Source organism: Panthera tigris, chromosome C1, assembly GCF_018350195.1.
Source record: "Panthera tigris isolate Pti1 chromosome C1, P.tigris_Pti1_mat1.1, whole genome shotgun sequence".
In the NCBI taxonomy this organism is placed as follows: domain Eukaryota; kingdom Metazoa; phylum Chordata; class Mammalia; order Carnivora; family Felidae; genus Panthera; species Panthera tigris.
In genome coordinates this window covers 62,708,835-62,734,289 of record NC_056667.1, presented here as the reverse complement: position 1 = coordinate 62,734,289, position 25,455 = coordinate 62,708,835, and the positions used below count along the sequence as shown (strand labels likewise).

General features: G+C 37.2%; 1 protein-coding gene and 1 long non-coding RNA gene across 2 annotated transcripts in view; one reads left to right on the top strand and one right to left on the bottom strand.

Annotated features, from left to right (window-relative positions):
• Positions 1 to 11,024, top strand: part of LOC122241450 — a 35,790-nt gene extending 24,766 nt beyond the window's left edge. Inside the window, exon 3 of the long non-coding RNA XR_006221596.1 lies at positions 10,869 to 11,024. This is a non-coding gene — a long non-coding RNA (uncharacterized LOC122241450). The remainder of the gene's footprint in view (positions 1 to 10,868) is intronic.
• Positions 1 to 17,855, bottom strand: part of ACADM (acyl-CoA dehydrogenase medium chain) — a 33,112-nt gene extending 15,257 nt beyond the window's left edge. The window contains exons 1-7 of the mRNA XM_042997603.1: positions 17,387 to 17,855; positions 13,294 to 13,381; positions 10,103 to 10,200; positions 9,899 to 9,968; positions 8,514 to 8,614; positions 7,804 to 7,884; positions 240 to 370 (exon numbers count right to left, since the gene is read on the bottom strand). Coding sequence (XP_042853537.1) covers positions 240 to 370; positions 7,804 to 7,884; positions 8,514 to 8,614; positions 9,899 to 9,968; positions 10,103 to 10,200; positions 13,294 to 13,381; positions 17,387 to 17,416 — 599 coding nt within the window. The 5' untranslated portion in view covers positions 17,417 to 17,855. The remainder of the gene's footprint in view (positions 1 to 239; positions 371 to 7,803; positions 7,885 to 8,513; positions 8,615 to 9,898; positions 9,969 to 10,102; positions 10,201 to 13,293; positions 13,382 to 17,386) is intronic.
• Positions 17,856 to 25,455: the final 7,600 nt, after the last annotated feature.

The following is a 25,455-nucleotide window of genomic DNA, read 5'->3' as shown; positions in this document are numbered from 1 at the left end:
CAGCCTGCTTCAGATTCTGTGTCTCCCTCTCTCTCTGCCCCTCCCCTGCTCACATTCTCCCTCTCTCTAAAAAATAAACATTATATATTGAACTATTTATGATCTTTTGCGGACATTCTAGTTCCATGAATACAACTTACCTTAATTGTGGTGTTTTAATAATAAATGAAAGGAGGGAGGGAAGATTTTGAATATAAAGTAATTAACAAGCAATATACAGAGATGTTTAAACAACACACCAATTAGCTTTTCCTCCATTGGTTATCCACATCTTCTGACCATTAATAATATATTCATCTCCTTTTTTTTCTGCTTTGGTCTTTATACCAGCAACATCAGAGCCAGCTCCAGGTTCTGTTACACAGTAGGCCTTAAATATATGGAAACAACAGAAAAAAATTAAATATTATTAGACTGTGAATGTTTAAAACCAGGAGTGTATTTTATTTTTCAAGCCACAGTGTTAAATATTTTTAAATACCTAAAAATAGTATGTTCTTAGAGAATCAAATAAACTGCTGAAATGTAAAAACATTTATTTATTTTTTTAAAGTTTATTATTGACAGAGAGAGAGACAGAGAGAGAGAGAATGAACAAGTGGGGGTGGGGCAGAGACAGGGAGAGAGAATCCCAAGCAGGCTCCACAAATGAAGAGCCTGATGTGGGGCTTGAACCCAAGAACTGTGAGATTATGACCTGAGCCAAAATCAAGAGTTAGACACTTAACCAACTGAGCAAACCAGGTGCCCCTGAAAAGATAAGTTTTAAGGATGAGTAAGTGAGGCAAGCAGATCTAAGGCAATAAAATAGCAGTTGTACAGAAGAAACTACTACAGTTCAGTACTAGAATGTGAAGTGTGAAACAGTTGATCTCAGGGTTGTGAGTTCAAGCCTCATGTTGGGCCTGGAACCTACTAAAAAAACCCAAAAAAACAAAAAAACCCAATGTTGGAGCGTCTGGCTGGCTTGGTCAGTAGAACATGCAACTCTTGATCTTGGGGTCATGAATTCAAGCTCCGTGTTAGGTGTGGAGCCTACTTAAAAAAACAAAAAATACCCCAATACTATCAAGGGTGGATTTAAGGGGGAATAACAAATCATATGGCATAGGTACCAGGTATCTACATTTTACAAATAAGGAAACTGAGGCATAGTGAGACTAATTTGCCCAAGTTCACAAAGCTAGTAAATAGCAGAAGTATCCACATAAGACTGGAGTCAGAGACACAGATTAGAAGGCTTTGCAATAGTACAAGCAAGAAATAAAGCTTTAACTAAGAAACAAGAAAAAATGGAGAGAACTGTGGTGTGAAATCCACAGGACATGATGACTAAATAGGATGTTGGGGAGCTTGTGGGGAACAAGCTTAGGAATTCTCTGAGTTTGCACAGATAGGTTAACAAGGCATAAAGAAATAGAAAACCACAGCATGAATGCATCCAAGATGCATTACCAATGCATTAGGTAAACAGAGCAAAGGCCCCCAGTATAGGACAAAAGCACGGGAATAGGAAATCTCAGGATGAAAACATCCAAGATGAGGTAAACAAGATTAGGTATTCAGGGCGTTAGCACACCTCAACTTCGTACAATAGCAGAAAGCTGCTTTCACAAAAAGGAAGGACCAAAGTAGGTAAACAGGTAAACTGGACTTTAGACTACAGCAGGGTGAAGTTGCCCAGAGCAGAGCCTAGTTAGCAAAAGAAAGGTGCCTTGTTGACCCTGAGGTAGCATGCTCTGTCTTTCTTGTCCCCTAGGCCAGTTTAGGTAAACAGAGGTGGTGCCTCATGTCTGTTAACAACCTTCCACCCAGTGCCAGGATTTTGTTTTGTATTGACTCAAACCCCTAATACTGAATATCTTAAACCCCCCTCTTCCTCCACACCCATGAGTTAATGTTCACAGTTTCATTGTCTCTGTGTGCACATCCATCATGCTTGTAAGCCTTCTGATCCTAATAAAAACGGAGCAAGGACCCTTAGGGCTCTTGTCTCCTCTCAGGTATTAGCCTCTCTTGCATTCTAATCTTGTGTCCGCTCTCTTGCTGGACAAGAGAGAACTCCAGACCCAGAGTCTATGACAGGACCTAAAGAGGATGTTATGATCACCAAATTTTTTAGTTTAGGCAACTTCCAATTAGGGATAACCTAGAAAGGAAGTAGTTCTAAGGAGTGAAGACAATTTGGTTTGGGACATATTTAGTTTAAGCTATTTAAGTCTAGACAAGAAAAAAATGTCTAAAGGCAAGTACATATAGAAGAGTAAAGCTCAAGGGAGAAGTCGGGGCTGAAATTAGAGTTAATAGACTACCCAACGAATATACTACAACTTAATGCCAGATGAGGAAACGAACTTGATAATTTAAGTCAAGAGTAAAATTTATATAAGTCAACAGTGCTAGGGGTGCCTGGGTGGCTTAGTCAGTTAAGTGTCTAACTCTTGAACTCAGTTGTGGCTCAGGTCATAATCTCAAGGTTCGTGAATTCTAGCCCCACATTCAGCTCTACGCGGACAGTGCAGAGCCTACTTGGGATCCTCTCCCTCCCATCCTCTCTCTGCCTCTCACCCACTCATGCTCTCTCTCTCTCAAAATAAACAAACTTAAAAAAAATAAGTCAACAGTGCTAATGCTATAAGCTATGTTTACAACAGTATCTAAATAATATAAATAAAATAAAATAATAAAATACCTAAAATAAGAGTGATAGAGAAACACCTGGGTGGGCTCAGTCGGTTGAGCATCCAACTTGGCCTCAGGTCACAATCTCATGGTTCATGAGTTCAAACCCCATGTCAGGTTCTGTGCTGACAGCTCAGAGCCTGGAGCCTGCTTCAGACTCTGTGTGTCTCTCTCTGCCTCTCCCCCATTTATGCTCTCTGTCTCTCTCCCTCGAAAATAAACATTAAAAAAAAAAGAGTGATGGAACCCTCCAACCTTGTACTCATCAGTTCATGCTAGAGTATTATATTTACTCTGTATTTCAGAGTGTGGTTACTAATGATGGGACTTTATTGTAAAAATAAAAATTAAAAAAAAAATTGGTGATAATTAGCTTAGAAAAATTTACATGATAACTATATTCAAATATCTCAAGGGCTATACAGCCAAGGGAGAGAATTTGAATTGACAGAACTACAGTGAAATCATTTGAACTTTTACTGAATATCTATTATACTGTGAAGTGGCAAAATTATGAAAAAAATGACAGAATCTTTTTCCTCAGGACCACATAATCTAGAAGCACTTTCTAATTATCAGAAATGTTCCGAATGGAACTACTTCAGCAGGCTCGACTTGCAAGCATGAAAACTGAAAACATGAGCAAGATGGCCTTTTGACAGGGTTGCTATAGAGGGGATTCAGGTGTCATAGGAGTTAACTAGACTGATCTCTTACCTACAGATTTAAAGATGTTTTCAGCATTATAACAACAAAAAATACTGTATCAATGAGCTGTCCAGGAAAGATAATTCTGTAAAGTACTAAAATTTTATTTTAACCACCAGTGGGAATTTTTTCCCCTGAAATATTATTAGACATTTCTCTACTTTATAATAAGGCAAAGTTTTTAGAACTTATGAAGTATACGGATCTGTGTGTTTCTATACAAAATGGCTTGTTACAGATAATTCTTCAGAGTTGTCTTATTGGATTGCTTCCTAGTAATTAAAATTAATTTTATAATGCTCTTTCAGCAGAAGCCTTCTTTTTTATTTCAACTGCAACTTGTTTTCTTCTTTATCACACTACACGGTATTATATATAGTATTATTGTCATTCATGTGTTTCTCCCTTGTGCTGTATCAGAGCTTCCTGAGGGTAGGAAAGGTACACTATTTGGCATCCCTAATGCCTATTAATAAGTATGTCTCTGGCATTTGTCATCCTCACTATTGTAACTAGTTTGATTTATAATATGTAAATGCTGCCATTCAAACCAGAAAAATCAAGTAAATTAGTAATTTTTATGCATAATTTATTTGCTTATTTGCATAATTCTACGCATAGTAAGTTAATACATTGTGGATGAGGATCTGAGAGTCTATCAGATTGTTAACTTCTTGTGACCAGGATCGAAATTTATTCACTTTTATTCCCTGGTGCACAGTATTAAGACATTTGAATGAAGGAGTACAACAGTGTAACCTATTAGTGATGATACCACCACCTTACACTTTACAAAGAAGTTCTGCATTTATTTTCTATTAAAAATTTTTTTTTGCCTTATACTCTAGAGTGATTTCAGGTAGTTTATATAATACATGTTTTTTTTTTAAAATTGCAGTGAGGTGAAAATAAAGATAAAACCAGAAAAAAAAATACTATACCACATGCTTTGGGGTTCAAATAATTACTAATGGAGGACTGTAAAATTAGATCTCTGCTTCCATCTTGCCAAAAAAAACACTAGTTAAAAGTATAACTTTGAGGTGTGAAATGCCTATAAACTGAAGTCTGGCATAGAGCAGGCAATTCACATACTGAGTAAATTAGTGAATGAATGAATAACAGTTAAAGAGAAATGAAGTTTCCTCTGGTCATTAGGTACGATGGAAACTTCTCTAATATATTTTTGCAAAAGGAACACTATTTAGAAAAACAAGTATTTTGTTTTATCTTTAGTATATCCCTTTTGAATACTATACTCCCTATTTTCAGAAGAGACAATGAGGTTAAATGACCAAATGAGATCACATTGCTATTATATGGCTGAGTCAAGACTTGAAGCAAGATTCAGTGTTGTTTCAGTTGCATTCCAGCTACTTCTAAGCTCCACTGGAAATGCATTATTTTATGGCAGTAGTTTTCTGCACCATCACCAAGCTTTTTACAGACTTCTAGGTTCTAAGACCATGCTTGGAAAAGTAAGTTTACTTAAGTCCTGCCCATAACAAGCTTACTCTAACAGTTTAATACTTGTTCCTGTCTGACACTGCATATATTTCAGGTATACATTTAAAATACTTACTCCATTCTTGAAAAAAGAAATATGGTTTCTGTGGGGCACCTGGCTGGCTTAGTCAGTAGAGCATACAACTCTTGATCTGGGGGTTGTAGGTTTGAGCCCTACATTGGGTGTAATAAAGATTACTTAAAATCCCCCCCCCAAAACCTGAAAATAGAAATATGGTTTCAATTTATTATTTTAATAGTTTATATAATAATATCTATGCAATAACAGAATTACTTTTCATTTTTGAAAGTTTTCTTATACCATATGGTATTGAAAAATAATTATAGTGCCCTTAATTAATCTCCGTACTTGCTTCCTCGGTATATCTGAGGATGTATATCCAGAGTATATCTGACTGCACCAAGCAAGAGATTAAGTCTTATGAATATGCAATGACAGTGTATCTGTACTGCAAAGTTAAATCCAAAACCTTGTATTAACTTCTTCTGTATTGATGTTTACCATGACATTATTTTTAAAAGCCAAAACCTAAGGAATTTAAATATCCAAAAATAGGGAATAGTGAAATAATTTATACTACAGTACATCCATTAGGTGACATATTATACAGTAATATAAAATTTATTTTTTATTTTTCAAAACACAGCAGTATTAATAACTTATACTACAGTACATCCATTAGGTGACATATTATACAGTAATAAATATAATAAAATTTATTTTTTATTTTTCAAAACACAGCAGTATTTAAAAAATTATGTAAGAAAATGCTCATGTTAAACAGGATATAAAACTGCATATATAATATGACTCTAACTATTAAAAATACATTTATATGTATTAAAATATCTGACAGCATGGTTTGTGCCCACCCGAGGACACACACACAAAATATCTGACAGCAAATATAACAAGAGAGGAAGACCACTTAACTTCTTCTTCTTCTTCTTTTTTGTTTTTAATGTTTATTCATTTTTGAAAGACAGAGACAGAGCACAAGCAGGGGTGGGGCGGAGAGAGAGGGGGACACAGAATCTGAAGCAGGCTCCAGGCTCTGAGCTGTCAGCACAGAGCCTGACATGGGGCTCGAACTCACGAGCTGCGAGATCATGACCTGAGCTGAAGTTGGACGCTCAACCGACTGAGCCATCCAGGTGCCCCAAGACCACTTAACTTCTTATCTGAGGGACCATAGTTTTATAATCAAAAAAGTTAAAAATATTTTTTAAGAAATTTAAATAAAACACATTATATGTAGTATAATTTTATAAATATTTATTGGGAGCTAAATGACTGTGTAAATTGTGAATCAAGACATAGTATGTCTACTGACTGTTTTCATTTTCACCCTTGACTTCATATTTTGAGTACATTTACTGCTATTATGCACTAAAACGGGGAAAATGTATAGTAAACCTTTATTAATTCAGAAGTTAGAATAATTTTTACATAAACTGAAGGTATCCATAACAAAATAGCCAAAAAAATGTTTAAAATATTTGAACTATTTTTAAAAACTTTTATCTTAGAAATACCAATTTATAAGTAATAAAATAATTACAAATATTCTTATCAGTACATTCGGGTAGGTTCTGGGCATCTCTATGCTATAATTTTTTACCCTATTTCTAGTATTATATATGCTACAGGATACAATCTAAATTTTCACCCAATTCTTAGACAATACTGAGAATTAGTCTCCTAAACTCTCATTTGTTGAAAAGTTATTAAGAGATTTATATAAATGTTTTTATTAAGCAGTTTGCCTAAAATTCAGGTGCCTAAAATTAAAAACATTGATTTTTAAATGTTACTTTCTACTCTTTCAGACCAATTTTTACCATTTACCTCAAAACTAGTAACCATTTACTCTATTTTGGGATCACAATCACACTGTAGATTGAAAATATATTCAACTGATAAACAAAAGAAGTCAAATTCCTTATGTAAAAACACTTTCAAAATAGATCTTCTGTGTGTGTGTATATATGTATAAATATCTTTTTTTTTTTTTTTTTTTAAATAGACTCCATGCCCAATGCAGGGCTTGAACTCTCGACCCTGAGATCAAGAGTCACATGCTCTACCAACTGAACCAGCCAGGAGCCCCTGTAAATATCTTTTTTTGATCCAATTTAAAAATTTGTTGAGTAGTACCCAGAGAATGAAATAAAATCTATAAAGATTCTCAAGTCATTCAATCATTCAACAAATAAAATGATAACTTTTCAGTCCCATTAATTTCTTATTAGTTCAAAAGACTACTAGTTCAAACATCTATTGTCGTACGTTCAATCTGAACTTCCTGACACAATCACTCAGTTCTTGAACTGCAGAGTGCTCCGTTAAACAGGTATTTCTTTCCTGGAAATGAGCTAGGAGAGGATTATAACATTTGTCTGGAACCCCAGAAACATCCTAAATAGACAACTTTCTCTTGAAAATAAGCAAGAGGATTATTATGACACTTTCTTGGCATCCCAGAAACATCATTATACCTAAATATGCTGCTAACTTCTGTCTTAATGTGTCCTAGCCCAGTGTATACACATTGATTGGAAAGGAGAAATAGTACCCTTGTTCCCTTCTTTAAATGTGGAAAAAGGAGGGGCGCCTGGGTGGCTCAGTCGGTTAAGCGTCCGACTTCGGCTCAGGTCATGATCTCACGGTCCGTGGGTTCGAGCCCCGCGTCGGGCTCTGTGCTGACAGCTCAGAGCCTGGAGCCTGTTTTGGATTCTGTGTCTCCTTCTCTCTGTGACCCTCCCCCGTTCATGCTCTGTCTCTCTCTGTCTCAAAAATAAATAAACGTTAAAAAAAAATTTTAAAAAAAATAAAAAAATAAAAAAAAAATAAATGTGGAAAAAGGAGTAGCCGCACATACTCACACACATCATTGGCTCCTCAGTCATCCTCCCCAAATACTTCTTTTGTTGTTGATCATTTCCAGCAATGATAACAGGCATTTGCTACCACAGAAAAGTGACATTGAAAAAAGCAAGATATTTTTATTAGGTATGTAAATTTAGAGATTCTATAATTCAAAACCAGAGAACTACTTTTTCCCAAGGGGTAAATCCAAAGAACTGGCCTTTATTCTTCCTTTAAGACAGTTAAAACCATAAGGAAATAAATCTGTTAGTCCAGTATTTTCATGAAAGTTATACAGGATTTGTCAGTAATATAGTATGTAAAAATCTACTGTAGTAACATGCACAAAGAATTAAATTTAGGTAAATGATGTGGTATATATGATCAAGTCTCTTAAGAATTGCTCACTAAATTCAGCACTGCCAGCAGTGGCAATAAGCCATCCTGAACCTTCTCCTGAATGCTGGGTTTTCGCCTTGCCCTTACCTAAAAACTGCCACTGAAGCAGCAGCCAAAGTGTACAGTTTCCCCACAAGGACAGGGAGGACTACAAGTACGGAGACAACAGGGCCAGAATGATCAATTCTCGGAATAAGAATTCTAGCCTTCACTGCAGAATCTTGTGTTCATTTTAAAGAAAATTGTGTTGCACCAGCTAACCTAACCTAGCATTACTATCTCATTAACACCTGAGTTATACAATTAATTTTATAAGAAACTTACTTACCCCCAAAGAATTTGCTTCAATACAAGTCTGAACCCCTGTACATCCATAAGCCAATTCTTCAGTAATTAAACAAGCATCAAAAATTCCAAGTCCAAGACCTCCTGTAGTATCAAAATGTTTTAAGGCCCATTATAATGTGTAGTATTTTCTCATCAGAAATAAAGGTGAACTATTTTAATTTTTTTTAATGTTTATTTATTTTTGACAGAGAGAGCGCAAGCTGGGGAGGGGCAGAGGGAGAGGGAGACACAGAATCTGAAACAGGCTCCAGGCTCTGAGCTGTTGGCACAGAGCCCAACGAGGGACTCGAACTCACAAACCATGAGATCATGCCCTGAGCCAAAGTTGGATGCTTAACTGACTGAGTGACCCAGGAGCCCCAAAGGTGAACTATTTTAATTAACAAGAAACTAAAAAAGTGTTCTGGGTAGCACAGTAACAAATTATATTTATTCAAAATAAGTTTTAAATATTTCAAAAAATTTTCTATTTGTAACCTGGACCTGTCTTCCTGTTTCAACTGGATTTTGTAAAAACTTGATTCAACTGTGCCAAAACTTTGGCTCTTTTACCTGAAGGAGTGACAACCTCACAGGAAAAAAAAGTCTTAACAAAATGTAAAATCAAAGGTAGAATTAATTGCAACAAACCAACTCTAGAGAGAAATTACCAACGTTTAGGGATAAAGTTATAGTTGAAACCAGTTTAAAGAAGGAAAAATGCCTCTAGGTATTAGTACAAGGTTTCTAACAGCAGGCAAATACTGAAGTCTAAAGAGAAAGATAAAGGCAAAAAGCCCTTTATCATAAATGACTTACATAAATGGCAACTAATATTTGAAAGACTAAGTAGAGTTTTGCAATTTTTTCCTATTCATATACATTCTAGGATTAAAAATGTGAACAAAGTGGGGCTCCTGGGTGGCTCAGTCGGTTAAGCATTGACTCTTGATTTTGGCTCAGGTCATGATCTCAAGGTTCATGAATTCAAGCCCCTTATCAGGCTCATGCTGACAGTGGGGAGCCTGTTTGGGATTCTCACTCTCTGCCCTTCCCCCACTAACTCGCTCGAGCGCGTAACCTCTGTCTCTCTCTCTTTCTCACAAAATAAATAATCTTAAAAAACAATGAGAACAGAGGCCCTTGGGTGGCTCAGTCAGTTAAGCATCTGACTTCAGCTCAGGTCACGATCTCGCAGTTAGTGAGTTTGAGCCCCGTGATGGGCTCTGTGCTGACAGCTCAGAGCCTGGAGTCTACTTGGGATTCTGTGTCACCCCCTCTCTCTCTGCCCCTCCCCCACTTGTGCTCTGTCTCTGTCTCTCAAAATTAATAAATAAATGTTAAAAATAAATAAATAAAATGTAAAAAAATGTGTACAAAGCTTACCACAACTCCCTGGAATGTGTGTATTCATTAAACCAAGTTCCCACGCTTTTTTAATTAGGGGCACAGGGTACTAAAAGGAAAGAGAAAGGTAAAGAAAACAAAACAAAAAAAAAAAACAGTTACATTAAAATCTAGATAATTCAATTATATAATCTTATAAAAATGTAAAAAAAACTTTTTTCTCCTTAAAATGCACATAACTACCTCGCCAGTTTTATCATACTCTGCAGCGACTGGGATTATTTCTTCCCTGGCAAATTTACGAGCAGTAGCTTGAAACTCTTTTTGCTGTTCAGTGAGCTCTAAAAGAAAGTCATTTAGAAAACATTAAAATAAGACAATGAGCTGAGGAAAAAAGTCCTATGATATTAGTATGTAAAAATTTATAATGGAGTCTTTAATCCTTGATTAACCAGAAAGTCCACAAATAAACCACAAAGACCACAATGCACTTTCAGACTAGCAAGATTTCATTGTATAATATAAACAAAGTTATGTCAACACAAGTACCAAAGGAGGTAGGTTAAGATTTCTAGCTTTTACCAAGGGGTAACAGATATAAACTCGTTTTTCTCTTCCAATTGGTGAGGGTAAAAAAAATTTTGTTTTTACTTATTACTAGTTCCTAAGCAGACTTACCAAATGTTTACTAACACTAAAATGAAACTAATATGTAAGACATGCTCTGATCTCAACAATCAGTCTAGGAAGATGAGACATGCTCGGTGAGACCATAAACCAGCAAAACTTGTTCCAAAGTGTAAGGGTTAAATTGTAGTGTTAGGGCTAACCTGTAGCCTTGAGAAATAACAGCTTTGTTTTAACAGTGTAGGTTAAGAGATAACAGCCTTATCCTATCAATCAAGGGAACAAAAGTCCAAGGAAAATCAACTGGATTAGTGTTGTGGCAAGGGCGTGTCTGAACTGTTTCCAACCCCAACTGGGAACTATTTCTTTGTTCTGTTTCCAGGTGAAGATAAGACGATATGGTCGGCTATAAAAACTCTGTGTCCTGGCTGTTCCAGGACGCACTCTGATCGAGAGTGTCAATCCCAATCACTCGGCCTTACCTCTCACTGCAATATACTTTGTTGTGACTGTCACTGGTGCCCGTAGCATTCTGTTTCAGGAGTTGTGTGGATGCAACACAAAGTATCATGTAAGAATCCCAACACTATAATTTCAAATTTTACTCTTCCTTTAAACTGAGATAATTTAAGGTTATAAAATTAGCACAAAGCAACTAGTAAAATGTGGGACTGTTTCTCAAAAGTTAACAATAACATAAAACTCTAATTCAATTACATAAAATATGAGGTTCTGTTGTTATAAAATTAATGGAGTGAATAAGGTGGCTGGACTGAGGACTGGAGCCAGTCATTTGCATTTTTTTCCTTTCTTTCTTTTTTTTTTTTTCTATGTAATTTTTTTTTCCAGGCATAGAATTCACTGATTATTCACTTACATACAATACCTAGTACTCATTAAAACAAGTCCCCTCCTTAATACCCATCACCCATCTGGCCCATCTCCCAGCCACCTCCCTCCAACAACCCTCAGTTTGTTCTCCATCATTAAGAGTCTGTGGTTTGTTTTCCTCTCTTCTCTTTTTTTCCCCCTTCCCATATTCATTTTTTTAAATCCACACTGTTACAGGGTTTTAATGTGATTTCACCCAACATCAAAGGATAGGTAAGATTCAAAAGAGATAGAGGGTATTTTGGGCAAGAAAAATAAGAGCAAAAGCAAAGAGATAAGAATATCAGCAAACATGCTCAAGACTATAATCATTTATAGATCAGAGGGATGTGAGAAATAAAATGTAAAAGACATGAGAATTTTGGTGTTGAATCGAATAGCCTTAAAATCAAATCTTTCATTTTATAGATAAGGAAACAAAAGCCCAGAATGAGGAAATGATAGCCCCACAGTCTTCCAATGAGTTAGCAGTAAAAGTATACATAAGAGTTTCAGTCACTGTTTTCTACATCACAATTTTTTTTTTTTTTAAGTTTATTTATTTACTTTGATGGGGGTGGGACAGAGAGAGGGAGAGAGAGAATCTGGAGTGGGCTCTGTGCTGTCAGGGCTTGATCCCTCCACCTTGAGATCATTGACCTGAGCCAAAATCAAGATTTGGTCACTTAACTGACTGAGCCACCCAGGTGCCCCACAATTTACTTTTAACATTGGGGCCAGCAGATACTAAGGTTGTAGGTGAATAAAAAAGAGAGGGAAGGCAGAGACCTAGTTTGTATTATTTATGGAGAACCTACTTAAATACAGTCATGCTGTACTAGGGATTTTACATATATATTAATCTTAAAATAAATCCTGTGTTATAGACATTATCTCCATTTTATAAAGAACGGGATACAACTGCTCATAGACATTATCTCTATTCCTTTTCTTAAGTTTCTCAGCCTCCCTCCTAAATACTGTATCTATCTCATCCAGTTACCCAGCATACCACCAGATTTCTCCTGCTGGTGTCTTGCTACTGACTATGAATCTGTATGTGACAAACTGAAACTAAATAGCACTTATACTTAACCTATGTTAATAACACAGTAAGAAAGAAAACCCAGTGGCCCAAGCTCCTATCCTCACATGGCTTGAAATTTTTAACTCTAAAATACGTTATAAAGAAGCTAACAATCTTAAAAAATAAAAAACAAAAATGATAACCCTAGAGAGCTTTGAGTTTGTCATTTGTACCTGGTTAGGAGTTAGTTAGCTGAGCTGCCTTTTACCTATTTTCTGAGATCAAGAAACCAAAGATAATGGCTTCAACTAAAAGAAAGGTAATAATTTTGAAGCAAGAAGCACTTTAGGAGACAATGGATGCTAAAAATAGCATCCATTTTTTTTTGTCTAGGGTCTTCATTTTAGAGAGGAAAGGGGAAGAGAAATCTTACCCCTTTCCCTTCCAACACAACATGACTCCCTGATCCCAGACTTTAAACCTATCAATTGGCATCAAAACTGCAGTGCAGATACAGCAGGGCCAAAACAGGCTTTGGCTTATTAGCAGGAAGCTAGCACTGTATATCTAAATGTTCAAAATATATCTTTTGCATTCAAATTTCTAACTTGAAGACTATCTGTATCAGTAAATTTGTTGTTTATTTAGGGCTACAAACTTAGGTAAAAGGGCACAGATATATATGTCTCCTGCTAACGCAGATCTATGTGTAGGATATTAGGTTGAAAAAGAAAAGGAGATCAGGAAGAATGGGTGTGACTGACTGAACAATCTGTGGATGGTCACTGGCTCTATTCATTACTAGACATTACTAAATGTTTACAAATACATAAATTCCAGACAAATACATATACAGAGCTGCATATATACAACAACTATGTTTAAAATCAAAAGACAGAACAAAACATACCAAAATTAAATCCCAATCCTGGTTCACGTCGTAGGGCAGCTTTTGTATGCTGTGATCTCCAGTCAGAATGAGAAAGACTTTTTAGGACCTGTAAAGGACAATTTTATTAAAATAAATTGGATGAATTAAACATCAAATAAGAGAATACTGACAATTACAAGTGAGTACAGCAACTTGTGTGATTTATATTCAATAAGTCATTACTTAAATGCCTTCAACTATAATTTGATTTGTATATTAAATAAGCCACATACCAGATGTCTGAACATGTATTGCAGAGATTTTTTTTTTTTAAAGTGATGAAAATAAAACTAATCAATAGTATTAAAGTGGAGTGTCTCTAAGACAAATAATAGTCAGGGGTAGTATCAGACTTAGGACCACTTTTCTGGAAATCTCACATACAAGCTCTAGGACATCTGTGATTGAGAAGCTGGGGAGAGAGCAACAATAGGATGGTGTAGTCTATCAGCTTTGATACCCTGTCCCAGGTGAGCCTTGCAGGTATGCCTTTGGGAATTGTCCCTTGGAGGATTCCATTTTCTACTATTTAACAAAACAAATTAGCCTAAAACTAGTTCTATTTATTTTCTGCTGCTGTCTGTAAACATTCTTAGAATATTCTAAGACACACTATAGCAGTCACCAGTTTTGTAAATAAGATTTTATTGGAACACCATGTCTATTGCTGCTTTTCCAGCATAGTTGTATAGTTGCCAGAAACCACATGGTCCACAAAGCCAAAAATATTTATTGTCTCTTTACAAAAAAATTTGCCAACCCTGTTCTAAACTATTAATAGGCTACTTTTCTTAATATCTGGAATATACTCATATTTCATAAAAAAAAGTATAATCAGATATACATGTATTATTCCTTTGCAATCCATTATTATACTCATGATAGTTGAATATACATAAAAGTAATCATTTGCATTTATTTAAGTTAATGGAAAGCATACTAGAACTCCCAAGTATATGTTTGAGGACAACAAAATCACACAGTTTATGCTTCAAAGTATTTGATGGAAATATCCATAGGCAATTCTAATATTCCAAAGAAAAGAGAAACTGAACAATATACTAAAAGATTAAGAACTAAGGGGTGCTGGTATGCCTGGGTGTCTCAGTCAGTTAAGCATCCTACTTCGGCTCAGGTCATGATCTCCTGGTTCATGAGTTCAAGCCCCGTGTAGGGCTCTGTGCAGCACAGAGCCTGGATCCTGTTTTGGATTCTGTGTCTCTGTCTTTCTGTCTCTCTGTCTCTGTCTCTGTCTCTGCCCCACCCCCACTTGCACTCTGTCTCTCAAAAATGAATAAACATTTAAAAACAAAATTAAAAAAAAAATGGTGGAAAGCCTCGGTGGCTCAGTTGGTTAGGTATCCAACTCTTGGTTTCAGCTCAGGTCATGATCTCATAGTTCCTCAGTTTGAGCTCGGAGTCCAGCTCCAGTGTCAGCCTCAGAGCCTGCTTGGGATTCTCGCTCTCCCTCTCTCTCTCTCTCTCTGTCCCTCCCCTGCTTGGACTCTCTCTCTCAAAATAAATAAATAAACTTAAAAAAAAAAAAAAGAACTGAACTTACATTTTTCGAAATCTGTAAAAACTGTCTATTTTGTAGATGACCACAGCTTACAAAGAGAATCATCTACATTTAATGTGACATTATGGATAGTCAAATATCGTGAATACCCTTTCAAAATAACACTTTATACAATTTTGAAAAGAATAACCAGAGTATAAAAATACATATTTTCTTTGCAATTTTCATTAAATTTATTTTGGCAGTAAAACATGGTTTCTCTAATGCTTACTGTTCAAACATCATAGATGAAACCTGTAGTTGTTTACAGTCACATTCCACAATTAATTCACTGAATCTCCAAGTCAAGCCTAGGATTAAGGCACTATTTTTATTCCTATTTTGCCTATGAAGAAAGTGAGACTCAGAAAGGTCAAGTGAAATTGGACAAGGTCACTGTGCTATTACATAGTAGAACCAGGATTCTAACTGTAGCATTTACTATAGAGAATCCATACCATCAACCACCTTGCTATCTGTTCTTTCAGTTTAAGTCTCCTATTCGGTTATTACATTCTAAAAAGAAAAACATCCCACAAAAATGAGACCAAAAAACTTGGCTCTTCTAAGTGTGTGTTTACATACTACTGAACAAAAATTAGACCTCACAAAGTAAGTAAGTCTGCCGAGACTTTAAATACAAAAATTATTAGTGGAGGGGCACCTGGATGACCCAGTGGGTTGAGTGTCTACCTCTTGATTTCGGTTCAGGTCATGATCCCAGGGTTGTGGGATCAAGCCCCGCATTGGGCTCTACCCTTGGTGTGGAGCCTGCTTGGGATTCTCTCTGTCTCTGCCCCTCTCCCCCACTCACTCTCGCTCTCTAAAATAAAATTGAAAAATTAAAAATGAAAATGAAATAAAAAAGAAAATTATTAATGGACTTAAAATAATTTATAAAAAGTTTACATATTATTTTTCAGGAAAATGTTATATAAAATATAAAAGTAGCTACACCCTGGGGACAATCCCCATCAATCTAATGATATAATAATGTTATCCATTTAGAGAGGTGACTTAGTAGACAGAATATAGAAATTGTAGATTATTTGGATTTAGAATGGTTTGTGTCTAGACTCCCCAAGTATTTTTGAGACCCTGGACCAATTACAAACTTCCCTGTAGCTTCTTTTCAAACTTTGAAAATGAGGCTTTTCTTACTGGATAATTTGTTGAGATGATTAAAATAAGAAAATGTCTTGGAAGCATAATGCCATATAAATACTGATTTTATTACTTTGGGATCTCTGCCCAGAACAATGGAATTCCAAATCTCCAAGAGATGGCAACCTCAGTCAAGCATCAATTCTGCAATAATAGCACAACTATGTATTTTTAAAACTGTTTATGTATTTTTGAGAGAGAGAGAGAGAGCGCAAGACAGCATTCGTGAGCAAGCAGGGGAGAGACGCAGAGGTGGGGTGTGGGGGGACGGGGAAGAAAGAGAGAATATCCCAAACAGGATGGAGCCCGATGCCAGGTTGGATCCTACAACCCTGGGATCATAACCTCGGCCAAAACTGAGTCCTAAATTCAGCCACGTGGGCCACCCAGGTGCCCTCCCAGCACAATTATAATTAAACGCTTTCGCCCATTTCTTAGGAACGTAAGAATCTTAAATTTTATGGGAGTGTCAAAGATGAGATACAGCTGTGTAAGTTTTCTGGATCAGGTTTTTCTATATACCTTATTGGAGATTGAGAAATCGGATCTTTTTTTTCTGGTGTGAGTTAAAAATTTTTAAAATGCCCAGATTTCTGCCTTCAGAGCCCATTAACGTGTATAGCAACAACAAATATTGGGCAGCAATCCATTAGAATTATTATAAATTCTAAAGCTACTTTTTTGGGGGCCAAGAACATAACTTTCTTAACTCAATTATTAAATACATTAAGTACCCCAAGAAGCAGCTGCTCTACTTTCCTTTTCCTCCGTAACTTTGCAAGCACTCAAGATACGAGTATCTGAAATCTGCGCTTTCTAGCATGTATCAATTGCATGATGACATTTACTTTATGATTTCTTCTTGGGCTGGAGGCATAAAGCCAGTAGAGAGTTTTCTCAAAATATACTGCAAAAACATGGCCTTTGCTCGTTCTGAGATGCCTGCCCAATTTAGACACAGTTTACCTTCGGGAAAGGGTGAGATTCCTGGGGGAAGTATATGGAGAGTTCCTAGGCCTGAGGGAAAATGAAGGACATTCCGAAAAATGCCTACGAAGGAACCGACGAGTTGCGAAGATGATAGGGCAAAATTGAAAGCCCGGACTGGATCATAAGAGAAGAGGGTAAGCGTGAAAGTAAGGCGAGGATCCGGACTTCAGGCCCGCAGCCAACGGTGAGGTCAGGAAGGCCAAGGCGTCCGAGATAAGCTCCTTCCTCACCACAGCTTCCTACCCTCCCGGGGAAGCGCCTCTTTTCGCCCCAAGCTTGCTTCCGCCCCCTCAGCCCCCCCCCCCCCCCAAACGCCACAACCACCATTCCCCAACCCCACCGAGCCTTGCTGTCTCTCACCCCGCAGCATCGCCTAAACATCGCTGCCATGGTTGACTCTTGATCCTGCTGCTTGGTCTCCAATTCTCTGCGCAGCTCCGGGACTCTAAAGGGATCCTCCAACCCAGAGGAGCGACACCCGTCTGGCCCCGTCCACACCCTGGTCCCGCCCGCTGGTGTGGACGTGGGTGGGGAGCGGGTAGCCTAAAAAGGGTACCGTAAAGGAAAAGGAGGATGGGGGTGGGGGGCTGCGTGCTCGCTCCGAGCCAGCGCGGACCAGTAGGATCTTGGGCGGTTTGGGAAAGAGTGTCTAACGACCTCCTTTGGCCGACGTGTCCCAAGGGGTGGTCCCGGAAGAGGCTTCACTTCCCTCGGGCCCACAGAGTTTCGACAGCGCGACCTTTCGAGGACGCGGAACCCTTGAAAGCTCTCCGAGCCAGGCTTGGCGGCGGGAGCTGGAGGGTGGACCCGCGCCTAAAGAAGAGGAGCGAGTGCTGCGCGGGGCCTGTCGGGAATCTGGGTGAAAGGGAGGGGCTAGGGTGCGCAGTCCCCAGCCAGTTCTGGTGGTAAGATGCTCTCCCTGGCCTCGTCCCAGAAATTTACCAATCCAATTTTTTCTGCCTAAGTATTACAAGTACATTTTATTCTCGAAAGCTCGGCCGAAGCCATAGTATGTGCTGTGTTTCAGAAAACAAACGGGAAATCCCTTAGGTAAATTCGACCTTCCCGAATATTCCCGAGGCTATTTATTGCTACCCACGTGTGTGGATGTGGACGGTGTCCTTGGAAATAAATTGAGTTTATTTAAAGCTCCTGGCTCAGCGAATGAATGAATGTTGGGCGTGAATGTCTGCCCGAGGAATTCTATTTAAAGCCACCCTCTCTTCCTGTTAGACCCTGAGTTCGCAGTGGGTAAGGTGTGATGTTACAGTGTTGGGGGATTTGTAAAGCTGTCCAAGGTTTGGCTAGCTTTTTGTGAAAAAGCTAGTAAGAACGCCACCGCAAGGAAGGAGTGTAAATGTTTCCCATTATCCCCAGGATTTTTCATTTTTATTGCTATCATCCTAGTTTAGGGTCTCATCACTCACCACTAAATCCTGTAAACTTGCTTAACAATCTTTTTTGCCTGATAAGTCAAGCCATTATCTCATTCTAATTTAGCTTTTCAATTCCTATATTCTGTTATGGTAGTCCCCTACAAGAACCTTCTACCTTTTCATCTGGGGATTTATAATGTATTTACTGAGACTGGGCATAAGGCAGAATGTTAAGTGCTAAATTAAAGTACCAGGGAAATTCGGAAAAGGAAGAATTCAATTGGTCCTGGAATCATCAAGGAAGCATTCAAATAGGTGGGTAAAACACAAAGTGGACTGCTAAAGTTGGGTAGGAGTTAGTAGAAAAAAAAAGATTTGACTATGCATCTCTAGTTTTTTCTTAAAAAAAATTTTTTTTAATGTTTATTTATTTTTGAGAGACTCAAAGCATGAGCAGGGAGGGGCAGAGAGAGAGGGAGACACAGAATCCAAAGCAGGCTCCAGGCTGGGAGCTGTCAGCACAGAGCCGGACGTGGGGCTTGAAGCCATGAACTGCAAGATCATTACCTGAGCCAAAGTCAGACGCTTAACGGACTGAGCCATCCAGGTGCCCCTAATTTTTTCAATTTCTTATTCTGAACATTTAAGCACAATGAAGATGAGCAAAAAGTTCAAATCAGCCATATGATTTTATTACCTAGATTTAAAAATTGTTATTGTCCACTCGTGGGATTTAAAAGACAAAACAGATGAACATAGGGGAAAAAATAAAAATTGTTGTCGCACTTGTTTTATTCATGTGTGCGTGTCTGGTGTCATTTAGTTTTTGTCAGAACCATAAGTTGTAAACATTAAGACACTTCATTTCTAGTGGCGCTTGCATGGCTTGGTTGGTTAAGCGTCTGACAGTTGGTTTCAGCTCAGGTCATGATCTCATTGGGCATGAATTAAAGCCCTGTGTGGGTCTCTGTGCTGACAGCATGCAGCCTGCTTGGGATTCTTTCTTTCCCTCTCTCTCTGCCCCTCTCATGCTCACGTGTATTCATGCTCTCTCTAAATAAATAAATAAATAATCTTTTTAAAAAAAGATTAAAAAAAGTTCTAACCAAAGTTTAAGATAAGGTGACTTTAAGCCAACCTGATTTTTTTTCTCTTTGCTTTTTCAAATAATACTTTTGTTTTCCCTAGCAATAGTAATAAAGCCATACATACTACATTATTATGAAAAATGATTTCATAGAAAAGGAATTTATGAAAAAAAATTATGATGATACCTCTTCCAAACCTCTGGGGATCACTTAAGGCTTTGTCAACCTTGACAATGGAAAACCAGGATCTCTTTCACTGACACTTCCGTTTTTAGAGCAAAGATTATACTTAAAAATTGTTGATCCCGCTTTAAACACTAGGTGTAGCTATTTGGCTTAGATCCCGGGAACTAAGACTCAACGGTGAATTTTTCGGTTAAAGACCCCTTTCTTTTATGTGTGAAGGATTAATCTGTATATTCATTTTTAATTTTTTATTTTTATTTAAATGCTTATTTTTGAGAGAGAGAGTATGAGCAGAGGAGGGGCAGAGAGAGAGGGAGACAGGATTCAAGACAGGCTCCATTCTGACAGCAACAAGCCTGATGTGTGGCTTGGTGAACTCACAAACCATGAGATCATGACCTGAGCCAGCTGGGACGTTCAACCAACTGAGCCAGCTAGGTGCCCCATGTATGTTCACTTTATTTTTTAACCTGCAGGTTCAGAAATTTAAAATCATCAGTTTTCCCCAAATAAGGTCAGAGTGTAAACTAAGATTCTGGTTTGGACCACAATATGTAAAGGAGCTAAGATTCACCAAAGGAAAAACCAGCCTTTCTAGTGTGTATTCCTCAAACCAGAAAACAGAGAAACATGCTAGGAGCAAGGGTAGGATTTCCTGGATCCTAGGAACTGATAGAAGGATGAAGAGAATTCTTATAAGATCAAATTAGGTGCATACTGCTTAGTAAATGTTACCTTCCCAGGGAAAGGTCTTTAGAAACCTTTTCTGTCACTGTACATCAGTTTATATTGTATTCTAGAATTTCATATAAATGGAATCATAGTAAGTACTCTTTTCCAGCTGGCTTCTTTCACTTACCACAATTGTGAGATTCATTCATACTTAGTGTATCACTAGTTTGTTCCTTTTTTGCCGACTGCTATTCCATTGGATATAGCACAAATTGTTGATAGACATTTAGGTTGTTTCCAATCTGGGAGTATTACAAATAAAAATGCAGTAAACATTTGTGTGCAAAAGCAGACATTAATACAGTAGAAAATGAGCAGTGAAATCAACAAAATCAAAAGCTGATTCTTGAAAAAAAGTAATCATAAAAGTAATCATAAAAGACATGCCTCTAGCAAGACCAGTAAAGATAAGAAATGTTTAAGCAGTTTTAGAAAGTATAAGAGTTAACCATAGATTAAGGGAGATTTTTAAAAATATTTATTTATTTATCTAATCTCTACACCCAACATGGGGCTTGAACTCGTGACTCCAGGATCTAGAGTCACACATGCTACTGACTGAACCAACCAGGCATCTCCAGATTTAGGGAGGGTTTTTTTTGTTTTTGGTTAATTTTTTAGTGGAGATTTAAAAAAAATTTTTTTTTAATGTTTTATTTATTTTTGAGAAAGAGAGCACGAGCAGGTGAGGGCAGAAAGAGACAGGGAGACACAGAATCCAAAGCAGGCGCCAGGCTCCAGGATGTCAGCACAGAGTCTGACCTGGGGCTCGAACCATGAGATCGTGACCTGAGCTGAAGTTGGATGCTTAACTGACTAAGCCACCCAGGCACTCCTTTAGTGGAGATTTTAAAATATCACAAGAAAATGCTATAAGTTTTATGCCAATAAATTTAGGAACAGACAAAAGATACTTTTCTAGAACTCAGTAGAAATCAAGAAGAAAGAAAAGGCTGGAATAAGCATTAACCACCCTCCCAACTATCCTACCTCCAGATGGTTTGTAATAATTCTTTCCTATATGAATGTTTTGAATCGGTAATGTTATTTCAGCATATGGTTCCCTTATGTCTAGTTATTGTTTTTTTCTAAGTATTCTATATTTTTCAAAAATTTATTCATTAAAATAGATTTTAGGTAGTCAAAATCTCAGCATTTACTGTTTATCTCCTATCTAGTCTAAGGAGTTAGGATCCAAAGTGATACAAACAGCTCGGCTGGTTGCCTGTGGAATATTGCCTTTAGTTTGGAATACAGGGCCTATAGAGTCCACAGCTGAGCTGGGTTGTTACAGGAAGTCAAAACTTGCTAATGGGATTACCTGTCAACAGAATTATCAGTGAGTGAATTGGTTGTAGCTGAAAGATCAAGTCTTCAACTTGAGAACCAGTTTATACTTCCCTGAGAGCTGTGTATATTTTTTTTTAATTTTTTTTATTTAAAAAAAAATTTTTTTTTTTTAACGTTTATTTATTTTTGAGACAGAGAGAGACAGAGCATGAACGGGGGAGGGGCAGAGAGAGAGGGAGGCACAGAATCGGAAACAGGCTCCAGGCTCTGAGCCATCAGCCCAGAGCCTGACGCGGGGCTCAAACTCACAGACCTCAAGATCGTGACCTGAGCCGAAGTCGGACGCTTAACCAACTGAGCCACCCAGGCGCTCCCTGTGTGTATTTAATTATAGGGATGAAGAGTCATGAACTCTGACCAGGAAAGTCTCATGGATTCAAAGTTAAAACTCTGAGATCAAGGTTATAAGTGACTGAGTGGTATGCCACAATCATGGTGCAAGAAAACCTTATCCAGATCTAGGGTTAGCAAAGGCAAGTTTAGGCATAGGCAAAGTACTTAAGAACAGAGAAGACAGTGGAACTGGCACCATGGCCAATTGTTTTCACAAGGTCTAAACTGACTTCTTTTCAGAATAAGAATGATTCATCAGATTATAAGTACTCATTAATTATTTAAAAATCTCAAAAATAAAGGTAAGTACGTATGAGGAAGAAAATAAGCAATGGTTAATGTTAATATTTTGGTATATAGCTTTTAGATTTTTCTCTGCATAGAACACACATTCATAATGTTTTTCTTACAGAGTTGGATTTTATTACATACATAATTTTGTATGTGCACTTTAAAAATGTAATAGATCAGAGGGCACCTGGGTGGCTCAGTTGGTTGAGCACCTTATCTTGACTCTCGATTTAGGCTCAGGTCATGATCACAGGGTTGTGGGATGGAGCTCTGTGTCGGACTTGTGCTGAGTATGGAGCCTGCTCAAGATTCTCTGTCTGTCTCCCTCTGCCCCTATATTATATACATATATGTGTGTGTGTGTGTGTGTGCATATATATATATACTGTATATGCATATTCTTTAGCCATGGAAAAGAAGTAAATCCTACCATTTGTAACAACATAGATGGAACTTGGAAGTATTATTCTGAGTAAAGTCATAGATAAATACTGCATATCACTTATATGTGTGATCTAAAAAAAGGTGAACCCACAGAAGTAGAGACTTTCAGGGCCTGGGGGCTGGGAGAAATGGGGAGATGTTGGTTAAAGAGTACAAACTTCCAGTTATAGGTGAATAAGTTCTGGGGATCTAATCTATAACATGGTGATTATAGTTAGTAATACTCTATTACATACTTGAAAGTTGCTAAGAGAGTAGATCTTAAATGTCCTCACCATAAAAAAGAAATTTTTATTACTTGGCACGATGGAGGTGTTAGCTAACACTATGGTGGTGCTGTATATATTTACAAAATCAACATGTTATATACCTTAAACTTATACAATAATGTATATCGATTATATCGATATGTATATCGATTATATTAAAGATGGAGAAAAAAAGCATAGAAAATAGTCAGAGACCAAGTATTTGAATTATCACCACTTAAAAAAATTTTTTTGTTTACTGATTTATTACCTTTATATGTACATTTTTGAAACATACTTAAATACATATGGTTAAATGACAAATTTAGAACTTTTATCTTTAGCTTTAAAATACAATTGCCTTCCTGAGAAACTTAACAGAAGACCATGGGGGAGGGGAAGGGAAAAAAAAAAGAGAGCCAAACCATAGCAGACTCTTAAAAACTGAGAATAAACTGAGGGTTGATGGATGGTGGGAGGGAGGGAAGGGAGGGTGGGTGATGGGCATTGAAGAGGGTACCTGTTGGGATGAGCACTGGGTGTTGGATAGAAACCAATTTGACAATAAATTTCATATTCAAAAAATTTAAAAAATACAAAAAATACACTTGCCTTATTAATATGTAAGATATTTATATATATTACATTCATCATCTTAATATAATTTTAATAGTTCCCTTGATAAACAAATGGATAAAACATATTCATCCTTTTATATTCATATCTCTTTGTAATGAGTATATCACCCATTTTAGCTACATTTTTAACCAAAGTAACTAACTTCTGTATTCTCAGTCACAGAAGAACTAGGAGATAGGTAACTGAGAATTACCTATCATAGACAAGCCCTTTAGCCCTGAAAGGAATCTAATGAAAGTTGCTTATTTTCTATGAATACCTATCTACATCTGTTTTATATTTATAAAGTATAAGTGCAAACATGACCATGTGTATTAGACATGACCTAAAGGTATTTACATATCTCTTTTAAAATAGAGGTACCTGGGTGACTCAGTCAATTGAGCAACTGACTCTTGATTTCAGCTCAGGTCATGATCTCAGGGTTCATGAGTTTGAGCCCCACATCGGGCTCTGCATTGACAGTGCAGAGCCTGCTTGGGATTCCCTCTCTCTCTCTCTCTCTCTTTCTGTTCCTCCCCTGCTTGTGCTCTCTCTTACTCTGTCTCTCAAAATAGATTAATAAAGTTTTTTTAAACTAGTAGCTAATGGATGATGAAAATGTATATAATATCATACATATGTATGATAAAACTATGTTTACTTGTTTTTGTATTCTGTATTTTATGAATTTACATGTACTTATGAATTGTCGAGGTAGTCTAAGGCTATTTTAACTTAATGAACTTAATTTAACACTAGTCAAAGTTTTCAGTGAGTTAGGAATTTTGGAAATCTTGTTTGAGGTTGATCTTTAACACAATCTGTTGATCTTAATTATTCAAAGAACTATGATATTTAAATTTTGGGGGGGAGGGGGGGTCCTGGGTAGCTTAGTTGGTTAAGCATCCAACTCTTGATCTCAGGACAGGTCTTGATCTCAGCATCATGAGTTCAAGCCCCATGTTTTGTTTACTTTGTTTGGACTCTGCTGGGCATGAGGCCTACTTAAAAAAAAATTTACAGGCAGTATGAACAGAGATACTAGAACTGTATGATTTGCAGTGTTGTCTGAAGTTCACAGAAGTAAATCTTTCAAAAGATTGTTGAACCGTAATTTTTATATTTTTATAACTTTAAACATTTAATGGAGGTAAAACATCAGTATAGGAAATCTAAGAAGTTAGAATTAATCTTTCCCTGAGAAAATAATATTATGCTAACATGTTTCACATTATGTTAAAATCTGGGAGAACATATAACTATTTTTAAACTCAAATTACCAAACCGATTAATTTGTTCAAGGATTCACCTTGATAGAAATAAAACCTAAACTTATTCTTGTATAATTTTCCCCTGTATTAAATAACAATTATTTAAACTTTAAAACTTTTGTTTAACAATACTGTTTTTTGCGGCACCTGGGTAGCTCAGTCAATTAACCCTTAGACTTCGGCTAAGTCTAAGCTCGTGGTTTGTTTGTGGGTTCGAGCCCCGTCTCAGGCTCTGTGCTGACAGCCTGGAGCCTGCTTCGGATTCTGTGTCTCCCTCTCTTTTCCCCGTTCATGCTCTCTCTCTCTCTCTCTCTCTCTCTCTCTCTCTCCCCCTCTCTCAAAAATAAATAAACATTAAAAAAAATAAAATACAAGTACTGTGGTTTTTTTGGCGATGGGTGGCTCAGTCGGTTGCATAACTGACTCCTGATTTCAGCTCAGGTCATTCTCCCAGAGTCATGGGATCAAGGTTTGTGTTGGGTTCATGCT